Here is a 16,220-nt window from a genome sequence, read left to right on the forward strand (position 1 = left end):
TAGAAGGACCTTACCTTAGGTTTTAAAGAGATAAAAGGAAATGGTGCTTAAATTCTTAATGTTTATATGTCTAGAACTGTTAAGCAGCAACATTCTTGAACAAAAGCCTGTGCCTGCAAGCGAGGAAGGCAGCTTTGAAGAGTGGCTCACACAATTTAAGGTTGATTTGTCAATTAAATGATCTCAGTGTATATCTTCTTTCTCCCCACACATCCTTAATTCCAGGAGATGGGTGAGAGCAAGAGAGAGAACACACACAAGCTAGAATATGCAATCTAAAATATATATATTAGGTTTGGATGGATTTAACATAGGTAAAATTAAAACCAATTTACATTCATGAATTCAACCACACCGACATGTTCGAGCTTCAAGGCATCCGCTCTCTTCCTCCCATACCCCATTTCAAGTTTCCATTCAGCTTGGCAAAACACTATGGTCTTTCCAATTCAGTAGGCTAATCAAATTGGCAGTTGCTACGGTGACAAAAGAAAAAACACCAAACAGATTTGAGGTAAACAAAAAGAAATATGCAAGCTTATGTCCATGGGCTTTCCATTTCAGCCAACTGTTGCTGATTTAAAGGGCAACTTGATACAAATATGTGGCGAACGAAAACTGCAACTCACGTAGAATCCAAGTCACCCAATAATTTTTGGCACTGCTCAAAGTGATCCATTTAATTTGTCTATTTTCCCTAAACAGACAGCCACGATTGAATGCAACTGAATTCTGCCATTTCCTCCAGATGAATATTCGCTAATATGGAACATTAGAACAGAATGGAAACTATTCACAAAGGCGTATACAGAATGTTTTCTTAATACCATTGTGGGATAAGATAAAGTTGGCATTCAAAAAGCTTTAAAACATGGATCAAGATTATGCTCAGTTTTTCTCTTAAATACGTTACTTCATTTTTCTCAAATAGCATAATTTGATGGATTTTAAACTAAAACAAACGCAGCAGAGTTTTACAACTGTAGAATCAACTCAAGTTAGTGACCACCGTTGGGAAAAAAATAGCTGCTTGGTTATGAAACAGAAAATAAACTAAGGCCCATTTCTGCTGAAGGCTGAAAATGCAAGATTTTGATGCAGAATCATCATCAAACTTCTACACTGTAAATAGGGCACGTCGATCAGTATTAAAGTTTCTATTCTTGGCTTTGACAACCAGCTGCAAAATAACGTAATTCAAAGCAGTCTAGCATAAAAAGTTTCTATTTGCATCATGCCGCAAATAAAAGAAAGTTAAAATTGCATTGCATGCACTGTTCAGATCTGACACTAGACAGAAGCAAAAATAAATTGACAGAGCTTACTTATAATCGGATTATCTCTACCCTAATTTAAAGTGATGCCCTTGTATAAAAGTGGAACAGTGCACAGCAAACCATTAGCAAGTGCTGCTACTCATTCACAGATCATTTCCACACTATCCATTTAATTGGTTTCCAGCATTTTAAAATGTATATATCCTTCAACCTGTTTATGATTTATATGATCTAAGTAAAGGAGTAGGTGCATAGGCAAGTTTTAAATTCATTCTTGGGGCATGAACCTCACTGACAAGGCCAGAATTTATTGCCCATCCCGAACTGCCCTTGAGAAGGTGGTGATGAGCCACCTATAGCTGAGTCGCTTGCTGGGCTATTTCAGAGGGCAGTTAAGAGTCAATCACATTGCTGTGGGTCTCGAGTCACATGGAGGTCTTACCAGGCAGATTTTCTGAAGGACATTAGAGAACCTGATGGGTTTTCATGACAGTTTCAACCATTACTAACTTTTTATTTCAGATCTATTATTTTATTAAATTTAAGTTCCTCCAGCTGCCACAGTGGGATTTGCACTCATGTCTCCAGGGTATTGGGCTGGGCCTCTGGGTTACTCTTCCACTAACATACTCACCATGTTACCGTTCCCCTATTGTTTAATGATCCTGCAGTCTGCTGACAATGTCATATAATTTCACCAGGCAATGAGGCGCACTGTAACTTGATGAACTGTTCACTATTTATAAAAATTATCCGGACTCTGGAATCGGAAGCACAATATCAAAACTTCCAGACCTAAACATCCTGAAGAAAGTGCAAAACGCAAGACATTATTATATATGCAGACTAGGTGTGTAAATGGTAAATAAATTTTAAATGTGAGGTGATGCATTTTGGTAGGGGCAATAAGGAGGCCATTTGCTCCCTGGGAATTAAAGAGCCTGAATGGGGTAAAAGAGCAAAAAGGATTCAGGGATATATGTTTCCAAATCACCAAAGTAGCAATGCTGGTTAAAGACATAAAAATGCAAACAAAACACAGGTTCATTTCTAGATGAATAAAACTCAAAAAGAGGGAAGTTATGTTAAACTTATATAGAACCTTGATTAGACTGAAAAGATTAGCTGAAACCCTCAATTCATTTAAACGGTACCTGGATCTGCATCTGAAGCACTGTAACCTGCAAGGCTACGGACCAGGTGCTGGAAAGTGGGATTAAAATGAGCGGCTAGTTTCTTTCTTCCTCTTTTTGTCCGGCACAGACATGATGGGTTGATTGGAAAAGTTAGAGTACAGAAAGAGGCCAATGTTCTACCACACTGGTCTCCATATTTTGAAAAGGTTTTTGAACACTGGAGAAATGGCAAAGAAGTTTTACACGGATGATACCAGAACTGAGAGGTTATAACTATCAGAAAGACCAAACAAGCTGTGGCTAGCCAAATGCATGCCCACTTTTATTTTAAAAGTTGTTATTTGCTGTTTGTAAAATCGAACGGTCATCATCAACAAGTATTGACATAGCAGCTTTAATGTGGAAAAATGGACCAAGTCAGGAAAACCGAGGCTGAACAAAGGAGGAGGGATTAGAATTGGTAATTGGCCAAGTGATAGCATTGGGAGAAAATGAGCCTGGATGTGACAAAAGTATGAAGAGTTTCAGCAGCAGATGGGCTGAGGCAGCCATGTAATTGGAGGTAGAAGTAGGTAGCCTTTCTGAAAACATGGTTGCAAACTCAGCTTAGCGTCAAACAAGATGCTGAGGTTTTGAAATGTTTTTAACAATTCTCAACCACCGAACCCATAGAGAGTTCGGCCTCAGCGTTTCAGGGCATAGACCACATCCACGGCGGTAACAGTCTTGCGTTTAGCGTGTTCCGTGTAGGTGACCGAGTCTTGGATTATATTTTCCAAGAAAACTTTGAGAACCCCGCGAGTTTCCTCGTAAATGAGGCCTGAGATGCGCTTAACGCCCCCGCGACGAGCGAGGCGGTGAATAGCAGGTTTAGTGATTCCCTGGATATTACCTCAGGACTTTCTGGTGCCGTTTTGCACCCCCTTTACCGAGACCTTTCCCGCCTTTGCCTCTACCGGACATCACACCGGAGATAAAGCTTTGCCATGCTGAGGTTTTGAACTCTTGATCTTGGGGTTACAAGCCCAGTACCATAACCACTTGGCTATTTAGGCCAAGCCCCTTAAGAAGATATAACTCTTTCGAGTACAAACCTGTTTCCATCTGTTCCTTCTCAGATGAAGTTACATTGTTTCATAGTTTGCCATTGTGAGATTTGAACTCTTGATCTTGGGGTTACAAACCCAGTACTATAACCACTTGGCTATTTAGGCCAAGCCTATGCTGAAGTTTTGAACTCTTGATAACTCTTTCGAGTACAAACCCGTTTCCATCTGTTTCAGATGAAGTTACATTGTTTCATAGTTTGCCATTGTGAGATTTGAACTCTTGATAATCTTTTAAATACCTGTTTCCATCTGTGTCAGATGACATTACATTGTTTCATAGTTTGCCATTGTGAGATTTGAACTCTTGATACTCTTTTGAGTAAACCTGTTTCCATCTGTTTCAGATGAAGTTACATTGTTTCATAGTTTGCCATTGTGAGATTTGAACTCTTGATTTTGGGGTTACAAGCCCAGTACCATAACCACTTGGCCATTTAGGCCAAGCTAGTAGCTGTAACTCTTTCGAGTACAAACCCGTTTCCATCTGTTTCAGATGAAGTTACATTGTTTCATAGTTTGCCATTGTGAGATTTGAACTCTTGATTTTGGGGTTACAAACCCAGTACCATAACCACTTGGCCATTTAGGCCAAGCCTATGCTGAGGTTTTGAGCCAGGCGAGCCAATGATTGGTGTTAATTATATCAATTGAGGTTAAGTATGTACAGGTGGACAGCATTGATTATATACTTATTTGAGCATATAAAAGAGACACTTACTGGCACAGGAATAAAGTGAAGTCAGGAGATATATACCTGTAATGTTTCACTCTGTGATTAAATCTATTCCAAGTAAGGACAGGCTCTGGTTTCTTCATCAACTAGCTATCAGGAGTACATCTGTTGGGAGAGGCTAGTTTGTGCCAGAGTTTTAAGGCAACGGCTTCAATCATCCTAAATATTAGCTGGAGAAAATTAAACATCTTCAGATGCTACAGATTCTGGTTGGAGCCAATTTGTTCCTGACTACAGGAGAGATAAGTGTAATGTGGGAAGGAACAACATGTTCAAAAGCTTGGGAGATGAGGCATAGTTTGTGAGGAAAGACAATGATGGTGTTTTGAAAGAGCTATATCACCTTTATCACTTACCCAAATTTCTGAGGCTAATCTTATTTTCCCATACTTCTCTCTGTCGAGCTAGGGAAGGGTCGCTGACTTTGTATTATATCTACTGCTGTTGATCATTTTATCAGGATGGTGGATCTAGTTGTAGAAAGTTCAAGCAAGCTCAAAAGGAAACACTGCAAACAGGAATGTCAGAGATGGAAAGCAGAACATCTTCAGCCCAAGCCAAATGAGAGTAGAAACTTCCCCACATCCACCAGCCAAGCATGATTTCATTCTGAAACATGCATTGCAAGCCGTGGCTGGCGCACAAAAAGAAAAATGACCTTTGAGAAACAGTGGTTTTACTTCGACAATGTGATTGGACAGCAGTATGGTGCCACTTCTGAGGTTTCCAGTTGAGGTTTCCAGTTGAGGAATATTTACTTCAAGTGACATACTTAAAGCAAAAACTGCATAAGATAAACATTAGCATTTCTAAACCCGATTCACTTTTTATCTGAATTTTAGATCTAATTAACAATCAGAATTATATAACCTCAAACTTCCAATTATTTTCAATCTCTATTGTATTTGCTGAACTCAGGACAGTCTGAAGGCCCTTAAAATGTGTGCAGGAATTGCGATATCTTTATATCTTCCCCTCCACTTTCAGCTTTTCAAAGAGATCGTTCTTTCCGTGATACCCTGGTTTCACTCCTCAATCACCCCATCCCCTTCCCACAGCACCTTTCCATGTAAACACAGGAGATGTAGTGCCTGCCCTTTTACCTCCTCCTGCCTCACCATCTAAGGCCCCAAACATTCATTCCAGGTGAAGCCACGATTTACACGTAATTCTTTCAATCCAGTCCACTATATTCATTGCTCACAACGTGGTCTCTTCTACATCGGGCGACCAAACAGATTGTCTGACCATTTTGTGGAACACCTCAGTTTTGACCCAGAGCTTCCAGTGTACTGTCATTTTAATTCCCCACCTTGCTCTCATGCTGACATCTCTGTCCTTGGCCTGCTGTACCATTTCATTCAAGCTCATTATAAGATTAAGGAACAGCACCTCATCTTTTGATTAGGCACTTCACAGCCTCAGGCCTCAACATTCAATTCAACAATTTCAGACCGAAAACTCTGTCCACCCATTTTGTTTCTTTTTCTGTTTGTTTCATTTTTTTTCCTTTTAGTCAGCAGCACACCTGCTCTAGGCACATCTTTTGTTTCTTTTCTTACCCCATCACCAATCTCTTTGGGCCTGGAAGACTAGCTCTTTCAATCATTCAATCTCTGCTGCCTTTCATCCCATTGCAGATCTTCCTTTTGACCTTGTCCCAGCCACTCCTTGTTCAAACCCTATTACATTTCTAACTTTTCCCAGTTCTGATGAAAGGTCTCAACCTGAAATGTTAACTCTATATTTCTCACCCCACAGATGCTACCTGCTGAGTATTTCCAGTATTAGCAGAATTCTGTTTTTTCTATGAGATATGGATGGAAGTGAGTAAGGAAATGAACAGGGAGAGTGTGGCCCTTCAAACCTGCATCTAGGGTCCCAAGAGCTTTAATTATCTCAGGAAGGCAGGAAAGATGAGTGGTGTTTTCCCATTTTCAGGCGCCAACCCCCACGCGCTGACATCTCAACATTATTCTGTACAACACTCCTCAGACCAATAGTTCAACTCATTCCTTTTTCACGGCAGCTCCTCACATCTTACCTAAACAACCAACACTGACACTCACCCTCAACTTTGTGCCATCTCACACTCATGCCTCTCAGTCACCCTCCAAAAAGTCCTTTCCTCCTCTCCACAGAATCCATTTTTCACAATCATAACAATGGTTTTGTCTTGCAGAAGAGACCACACAAGACAGAGAATCAGGAATGACCGTGGAGTGGTAAGCCACACCTTGACTACCACTGACAATGCACACACAACTGATCCAATGAGAAAAAGCTTTGTTCCAGGAGGTTACAGATGTTAACAATGACCTGCTGTGAAAGCCTGAGCCTCACAAGGCACTGGTGCTGAGCCATTTCCAGAAAGCTGATCCTTGGCTGGAGATTCTGTTTTTGGCACGGGGTGTGGGGTGGGCTGTGGATATCAGCTCCTTAGAGCTGAATCTTTATGTCCACCCCCTCTGCCCTGTGTACCAGCATGTGGCTGAGCGGAAAGCAGCTGCTACTGGTGCTGCTCTTCCTCAGAGGTCCAAAGTAGAACTGAATAAGCTGCTCCCTTTCTGGTGAAGGCTGACAACAGGGAATTAAAATCAAGGGAAGCAAGTCCAAGATAGGTGAAGAGACTTCCAAAATATTGGAAATCACCTCTGATGCAGTGGGAACACAAGTCTTTCCCCTAGACAGGCTGCAGCTATGCAATTCCACTATTAAAGACTTTTTAGCCCATCAATTTCATTAAACAATGACTCCCCACTCTGGCCTCATCTAGTTGATGCTGGCGAATTCCACACAACTCGAGAAACTGGTTCACTAGCTGGTAAAGCCAGTTTCAGGTTTAAAGACTCAATTAACTGATTATTTAAATAAGTCACCTGACAGCTCCACAAGGGTTTTCCTCTTGTTTTGAAACCCCATGTGGTCGAGATCCTTTTGGGATTCCAACCTGTCAGCATTTTTCAGTGGTTTAACCAAACACCCATGCCCAAAACCAACACCCCCCCATACCCCCAAGTTAAAATTTTCCCATGGTGCTCGGTGCACTTTGCCACAACAGTCCCAGCCTCTGACATACTCTTGTAACCATGGTTCATTTTTATTCATTCATGGGATGTGGGTGTCAATGACTAGGTCAGCATTTATTACCTGTCCCTAAATTCCCTCGAGAAGATGGTGGTGAGCTGCCTTCTTCAACCATTGCAGTCCATGTGGTGTAGGTACACCACGGTGCTGTTAGGTAGGGAGTTCCAGGATTTTGACTCGGTGACAATGAAGGAATGGCGGTATATTTCCAAGTCAGGATGGTGAGTATCTTGGAGGGGAACTTCCAGGTGGTGGTGTTTCCATCTATCTGCTGCCCTTGTCCTTTTAGATGGTAGTGGTCGTGGGTTTGGAAGGTGATGTCTAAGGAGCCTTGGTGAGTTTCTGCAGTGCTTCTTGTAAATGGTACACACTGCAGCTACTGTCCGTCAGTGGTGAGGGGAGTGACTGTTTGCAGATGGGGTGCCAATCAAGTGGGCTGCTTTGTCCTGGATAATGTCAAGCTTCTTGAGTGTTGTGGGAGCTGCACTCATCCAGGTAAGTGGGGAGTAATCCATCACACTCCTGACTTGTGCCTTGTAGGTGGTGGACAGGCTCTGGGGAGTCAGGAAGTGAGTTACTCACTGCAGGATTCCTAGCCTCTGACTTTTTCATGTAGCCACAGTATTTACATGGCTAGTCCCGTTCAGTTTTTGGTCAATGGTAAGTCCCAGGCTGTTGATAATTGGGGGACTCAGCAATGATGATGCCACTGAACGTCAAGAGGTGATAGTTAAGATTCTCTCATGTTGGAGATGGTCATTGCCTGACACTTGTGTGGAGCGAATGTTACTTGTATTTATACAATATCTATATGGCTGGTCTAGTTCAGTTCCTGGTCAATGATAGCCCCCAGGATGTTGGCAGTGGGCAATTCAGTGACGGTAATGCCATTAAATGGTCATCAGCCTGAAGCGTTAACTTTATTTCTCTCTCCATAGGTGGTGCCCGACTTGCTGTGTACAACCAGCATTTTCTGTTTTTATTTCAGATTCCCAGCAGCTGCAGTACTGTGCTTTTATGTTGTTGTAGTCATTAGGCATGCACTGATCTCTCCAACTGATTAAATCCTTGAGAGAAATGAATAGTATCAGCCACAAAGCATTCTGGATTTTTTTTTAGGTGCCTTCTCACAAATGTCACAAAATACTTCTCAAAATTAAAAAAAAAAGACACTGAGCCTGTGGACAAAATTACAGCACTTATTTCAGCATACGGCTCTGGCTGTAAATGTTATAGAATGAGCAAAGACAGTACAGGTTATTGTCCTGTCCAGACATTTAGATTATAGGACATTTCTCCATTCCAATCAAATGACTGGGGGTTATTTCATAAAGTCTAACTTTGCCTATGCATTCAGTGCCATAATTGAATATTATAAGACAGCAGACACATATTGCCCACATTTCAACTCAGATGAAATTACAGTTGATACTTATCTGACATTAGGATCTGCAAGCAGACAGGTAATCAGTTGATCATGCAATAAATTGAGTTAGCTGCTTGCAGTAAATAGATACAGTAGATGCCTGTACATCCTTAAGTCAGACGTACCAAATCTTACACTATTCTATCTGCATGCTGGGTTGATAACCTTTCCATCAGATGGTTGATCTTTTAATCTTCCCAGCATTTGGGCTTGCCCTTAACTGTTACTGTTGGTGCAGAAACAATCTCGCTGGGCTAGGGTGAAACATTTTGTTTATTCCTTAAAACGTGCAGTTTTCCTTTTTTTAAAGAAGTGAGATACAAGCTAACAATAGTGCATCACAGAATTACAACAGTGCTGTCTTATTCTTATTGATATAAAAGTTTTATCATACTCACAGACACGATATCCTCCGTTATAATGCAGCAGATAGTATGAAAGCACCACTGTTTTATAATCCATATTCACAGCAAACGTAAACATTCTGCACTGCATGCCAACGAATGCTTACCCCAAAAGAATTTTAACAAAGATTTCTTTATTTGTCCTTGATGTCTCCTTCAGAGCGGTAACTTCTGCATCAAACCAGAAACCACGTTCCTCTGGTATCTCCAAATTGTAATTTACCATCACAGCTTGTCCTATTTGAAGCTGATCCCACTTCAAAACTGTCCTAGCTCGTGGCCGAACATTTTCTGCACACATTCCCACTATACCGTTCTCTGGATAACTGGAGACAGGGAGAAAAAAAACTAAATGTTAAACACAAAATTCAAATTTTCAGACCAAGAGTGAACAATAAAAAAACACTTTCTTCCTTAAACCATGAATGTCTCAACTCATCAAGCCAAATATATAGTTGATTTGAAAATTTCTCTTGGTTTATTAAAACAGCAATGTTACAAGATAATATAGCTTATCTGATCATTCCTATAAATTGGAAATGTAATGTTGTTGCAAGTCAACCCAGAAGTTAGAATATCCCATAGTGAATTAGCCACATGACAATGGATAAATGTTAACCAGTGTGTCTGTATGCAGTCATTCTAACCTGCAAAGCACCCCAAAGGTACATATACCAGCTGAAAGTTGAAAAATTCCATAGTGATACAAAACTCAAAATCACCCTTAACATCCTACAACAGTGCATCAGTCCCAACCCAGTTGGAACAAAGATGCTGACCAACTTAAGAAAATCTCTGAAACTGTAAATAATGGTCACAGCTATCGAAGTCCCAAGTTAAGATCGTCGAGTTAACAGATCATGTCCCAATCAATCTACCTTACAGAATTTTGAAATTTTGGTGAGACCACACTCGTCCAAGAGAATTTTCAAAGGAAATGCTGTGGTTCCACATCTTGATACCAATGTTTTCGGGCAAAGCTTTTCTTGCATCACATAACCCACTATAACCATTTTCTTTAAACAAATTATCCCCAAGATTAAATAAAGCGTCCTCTTCTGCAAACCCCTAAGGACCAAGAGGTTAGAATACTATGCTAATCAGCAACTAATCCAACTTCAGTTCACTTAATTTGATGAAAGGTCACTGATGTGAAATGTTAACACTGTTTCTCCCCACAGATGCTGCCTGACCTGCCGACTATTTCCAGGATTTTCTGTATTATTATAGTTCACTTTGTTTGTCCCATTCTATTCATTTAAAAACACTGTTGGGCAAAACCATCTTTCCCTCAAACTGCCACATTTTACAACGTGTAAATATTGATGCCCAGTGGAAACAAGCTCCATGGTAATTTTAGTGCAAACTTTGCAGATTTGGTACTTTTTTTTAAAATGGCAATACAGAAAATAATGGGACTTTATTTTAAAATAGACAAATCTCCAAGACGTGATGGTTTCATCCCAGGGGTGTTAAAGGAAATAGGGTCAGTAAATTGCAGTTGTGTTCGTCATAGTTTTCGAAAGCTCTCTAGATTCAGAGATTGTGCATTTGGATTGGACAACTACAGGTTTTTCAATTTAACATCAATTGTGGGAAAGTAGCTGGATCCTATTGTCAGAGACTGAGTGACTGACTGGAGACATGGCAAGCATTCATGATTTGCTTGGGGAGGGGCAAGGTTGTCAAGTCTGAATAATTTAGTTGATTGTTTTATTTTAGGTTGTTAACATGGTGGATACTGATGTTACGACTATTGATTTCCAGAGCATATTCGGTAACATTCTTTACAATAGATTTTTAGCAAAAATGAGCACACTTGGAATTGGAAGTATTCTGTTGATGTGGGTTGGTACTTGGTTGAAAGGTGAAAGGCAGGTTAAGGATAAGGGTTTCACCTCGTTTCTATTTTTCCTTAGTTCTGTTGAAGAGTCATTTGGACTCGAAACGTTAACTGTGTTCCTGCTGAGTTTTTCCAGGTATTTTTGTTTTTGTTAAGGAAAAGGGACTAGTCTCTCTGATTAGTGGGATGTGACAAACTGTGTTCCCCAGGCATGTCTAAAGCTTTTTAAACTAACTTGGCGAAGGAATAGAGTTGTATCTTCCAAGTTTGCAGATGGCACTAATTCAGGAGACACAGTAAGTTGTGAAGATGGGAGTGGGAATTTATAAAGGGGTGCAGAGAGACTAAGTGAGCGGGCGAAACAGCGACACCTGGATTTCAATTTCGATAAAAATTCTAACTACTGTGTAGCCAAGAAAGATAAATCACACTATTTTCTGAATGAGAAAATAGGAGCTGTGTGGAGAGCAAAGGGATTGAGGTGTCTGTGTACATCGATCACTAAGAGCTTGTGTACAAAAGGCCAAGGGAATTCTGACCTTTATCTCAAGAGGCTTGGAATACAAAAATGAAGAAGTGATGCTTTAATCGTTTCGATCCTGGATCAGACTCCATCTGGAACATTGTGATTAGTTTTGGGATCTGAACCTCGGGAAAGTCTACAATGGTCTTGATAGGGTACAGTGTTAGATTCACCAGAATGATACCAAGCGTTCAGTTCTGAGGAACAGCTGCAAAAATGTGACTTTATTCCCTCGAGTTTGGGAGGTGAGCTAATCGAGGTATTGAAGAGATTAAGGGGTTTGTTAAGGCTGATATGGAGAAGCCACTTACTCACGTGGGGGAATCCAACACAAGGGAGTACAAATTTAAAAATTAGAGCTTTGCCATTTAGCTGTTAAACCAAGAACCAAAATTTCCCACAGAAAGCATCTTGGAAAACTGTAACTCTCCTCTATTTGAAATTTTAAAGACTGAAGTTGTTGAGATTTTTGTTAGTAAGATTATCAAGGGAGATGGAATAAAAGTGCGTAAATGGAGTTAAGGTACACATCAGCCATGATCAAAATGAATGGCAGAACAGACTTGAGGGAATGAACGGCCTACTCCTGGTCTAATGTTTTAAGTCCAGTTACATAAAGCCACAGTTGCTTGCATCCAAGTGGAATCTACAAACTAAAAGATCAGAAAAAACAGAATTATATATGAACAGGAGATGATACTCCACTCCACAACATGCACTCTATGGTGCTTCCACTCTGCTCTCCTTACGTGCTAAAGGCTGCTGATGTCAGCTTAAACCATTCTCCCTGACCACTGAAGAAGCACAAGAACAGATTTCACCTGTGGCATTTGACAGCCCTCTGCTCCATATATCTCTGGCCAACATTCTCTTCACTTTCCCCCCTCTTGTGCTGGTCAGTCAGGGAAAGTAACAGAATGTGATAGGAAACAGGGCTATCCTAGCTTCCACAGAACAATTCAAAAGGGCTAAGTTGAAATATAGGGCCTATAGTTTTAAGTAATGGTTGACAAGCATGTAGAGTAGGGGTTTTGGTTCTGGACGAGTAATCCAAAGAACAAGTTCAAATCCAATCATGGTTTGACCATTTCAGTGGAGTTCATTTAAAGAAAAATGGAAATAAAAAGCTGGTAAGTGACCATGATTGTCAGAAAAATCTTGTTCACCAGTATCCTTGAGAAAAGGAAATCTTACCCAGTCAGGCCCATGTATGAATCTAATCCCGTACTCCGATTTGATTCTTCACTGTCTTCCAAAGTGGAAGCCATTTGGGTACGCCAATTCAGGATAGCTAGGGATATTCAAAACCCCGTTCTCTCCTCCACGAAGACAACAGACAGGGTTGTGGGCCTAAACAATGCTAAAGAAAGACACTTACATAAGCCATACCACAAGTCAAGTGTCTAAAATCCTGAGAGCTTTCTCTCACTACAGGACATAGACAACATTGCTGTTGTGCCTCTATTTATAGAGTACGGCTAACTGGCAGCACTGACCCCTGTTTGTTGTTACATTACTGGTCAGGCAGCCCAAGGAGTGGAGTGGGGGCAGAGGGCAGGATTTTTAATAAGGTAAAGAAATAAAGCTTTCATTTGCCTGGAGAAGAATTCCCTCTTCTTCTCCTGCTAGGCAACACCCTTACCCTCAAAGTATTCCAAAAAGTGAAGAATATTTCTAAATTAATGATAAAAAGGGAAAAATAAACAAGTCATTCAGGTCTTGTTTCCACGAATACATGAAAGAGGGATGTTTTAATCTCAAATGCTTCTCCAAGAAAAGTAATTTAAAGCTGAAAAAGAATTGCACAAGTAATCAATTATTGTCTTAATTGGGAGCAACAATTGAATACTATCTCCTCAATTCAAGGTTTGATATACACCAGCGTAACAGCACCAGGTTAATTAGCAATGCAGGCAAGGTAGAAATTTGCTGCAAATGGTCTCACTTCTCTGAGCAGATAAAGTCGGCAGCACTGAAAGACTGGATTCAATACCAAATTGATTTTCTTTTATAACAGAAAGAATGAAGGTGGAATACAAATTAAAAAATTTTAACTGGCTCCAGAAATTCTTTAGCATCTGAAGTCCAATTTCTTTTCTGAATTTTGTTAATTCTGGCAACCCAATTGAGCAAAATGCTGCGCATGTTGCAAAGCTAAAACAGAAGGTCTGGAAAAATACTCAGCAGATCAGGCAACATCCGTGGGGAAAGAAACAGTCAATGTTTCTGGTCGATGACCGTTTATCAAGAACTGGTCACTGACCTGGAATGTTAACTCTGTTTTTCTCTCTCCCTAGGTGCTGCCAAAGCTGCTGAGCATTTCCAATTTGCAATGCACTTGCTAAGGACAAATCCCCAACTATAGCATTCATATTTGGGTCCCAAATCAAGTACAATGCAATTCTGTACACACCACACGAACACCAAATTCCCCATTTACAACAATCAGATCAGTCCCATCAGGTGGCTGCAATTTCCCCAGATGAGTAGCAAGGAGAATATTCTGCTGCAAAGCAGTTGGAGCAGCATTAGTTCCACTATTGACATTGAATGGACCAGTAGCAGCAGACTTGGTATCTTAGGTCCCATCTTATCCATTTGTAGAGTTTGTAACATTTGGGCTTAGATAGAGGAATCAAGGAAATCGTACACAGTCAACCCCAAACTAGAACAAATGTCTGACGATAATGGATGTTGTGTGGCAGTTTGATGATTCTATAGTGATTTACTGTTATACCAAGATAGAGTCCATAGATATTAAACAAATGCAATGAATTTTTCATTTTTTACATTAATATCTGCTCTGCACTGAAGGAACTAAAAAATCAAATCTATTGTGGCCTTGGTGCACTTCACAAAATGCCAAACTCATCAAAAATTTCCAGAAAAATCTGAACAAAGATTCTGAGTACAATAGGCTGGATTCTCAATTAATTCTGCTAACTTTATAGCTTAATATTAAACAGACTTTTAATTGTTTTTCAATCTCTTGTGCACCGTGACCAGGACACTGCTGTCAAGTTTAGTTCTCAACAGTGGAGGCAGTTGGATTTCAGATCACTCACTCCCATAATACAATGCTCTCTAATGAGGACATGGGCTGATGAAAAACAGACATACAATCCAGAGTCAGCGGGCAAGTAGCAGAATGGATATCTTGCTGGCTACAAGATAGAAAACTAGTTAAGGGTAAAAGGTAGCTGTTCAGGATGGCAAAAATGGCATCCCAGAAGCCAAGTCCACTCTTGTTCACAATTTATATTGACGATATAGGCTTTCGAAACAAAAACACATTTTCTAAATTTTTTGGATTGCAGGAATAGTCAATACTGAGGATGATGCAACGAAAGGCATTAATGAACTTGCAGAAGAGTCATATATTTGGCAAATTAAGTTCATCATGTGCGAGATATTACATTTTGATAGGTAAGGAGGGAAAATATTACTTGGAAGATAAGCATCCAAATGGGGTAGAGGAACAAAAGGAGTCTGGGAATACAAATACAATAATCACTAAAAGTAGAACTGCAGGTTAATAATGCTTTAAAGAAAACGAAGGAGAAAAACTAAGGAGAAGTTTGGCATGATGGATTGGGAAAATGAGGGAAGTTAGAGGCAGCTGATCAGATGGTTTCAATTTAAGTGGCAAAGTCCATGAGCTCTCTGCACTTGTTGTTGGAGGTGAGGATTAAGGAGGCAGGGTAGAGGGGTTTAAGACGAAGGAGTGGAGAAGTCAGGGGCTATCCTTGCGTTCCAACAAATAGATTCACATCCTCTAAAAAGTACCTGGATGAGCACTTGGCACGTCATAACATTCAAGGCTATGGGCCAAGTGCTGGTAAATGGGATTAGGTAGGTAGGTCAGGTGTTTCACATGTGTCGGTGCAGACTCGATGGGCCGATGGGCCTCTTCTGCACTGTGTGATTCTGTGATTCTATTATGATTCACAAACCTGCAAGAATCATTTGAGTTCACAATGGAGTTAAATGCGTACATGAATTAAACACAGTATGAAAATATATTTGCATTAATGGTAGCTGTAACTGAAATACTTCAATGATCTGCTTATTTTCAAGCCAGTTGCATAAATTTTAGTGGACAAACGGCTCAGCCCATCTCACCTATCCAGCTGAAGGCAGATGACTGACAGAACTTTCATAGCTTGATGGCAATTAATTGTACTCCTACCAAATTCTTAACTGTCAGTCCATTTGAGGGGTGGGGAACGGCAATGGTCTTGAAGAACAACTCACTTGGGAGCCAACATTTTGAGGCCAATTAATAGGATTCTATTTGAGGCACACTCCTTAATAATTTAAGAGTTTGGTTATGATTTTGATTAAGATAGTGGTTTCCAGTTGAGCATGAAAATTACTGCAGTTTCTCGCTAATATCAGAGTCTCTTAAGATGATGTTTAAGTTGTTTTGGCAGTGATGCCGAATCCTCTGGAGCGATCAGGAAAACCCAATCGGTTTCTCCACTATAAAAATGTGCAAAATAAGTGGTAATTTTAGACAAGATTTTGGAACTCTGCATCTTTCAGAGCAAATCCAATTATATTATTTCACTGATTTTTTTTGTAGATCGTTGTGCAGCCTTCATGAATGAAGAAGCTGGAAGCTTGGGCGGTGTACGATCAGATTTCAGATTTTATCAGGGAGAAACAGCCCTGTTCCAAAG

The 16,220-nt window shown here is 40.3% G+C and overlaps 1 protein-coding gene across 3 annotated transcripts in view; it reads right to left on the bottom strand.

Annotated features, from left to right (window-relative positions):
- LOC121277035 (E3 ubiquitin-protein ligase UHRF1-like) overlaps positions 1 to 16,220 on the bottom strand; it is a 158,194-nt gene that overhangs the window by 62,629 nt on the left and 79,345 nt on the right. For all 3 annotated transcript variants that reach the window (XM_041185948.1, XM_041185949.1, XM_041185947.1), the window contains one exon: positions 9,280 to 9,498. In XM_041185948.1, the coding sequence (XP_041041882.1) occupies positions 9,280 to 9,498 (219 nt within the window). The remainder of the gene's footprint in view (positions 1 to 9,279; positions 9,499 to 16,220) is intronic.

Source organism: Carcharodon carcharias, chromosome 4 (genome assembly GCF_017639515.1).
Source record: "Carcharodon carcharias isolate sCarCar2 chromosome 4, sCarCar2.pri, whole genome shotgun sequence".
NCBI lineage: Eukaryota > Metazoa > Chordata > Chondrichthyes > Lamniformes > Lamnidae > Carcharodon > Carcharodon carcharias.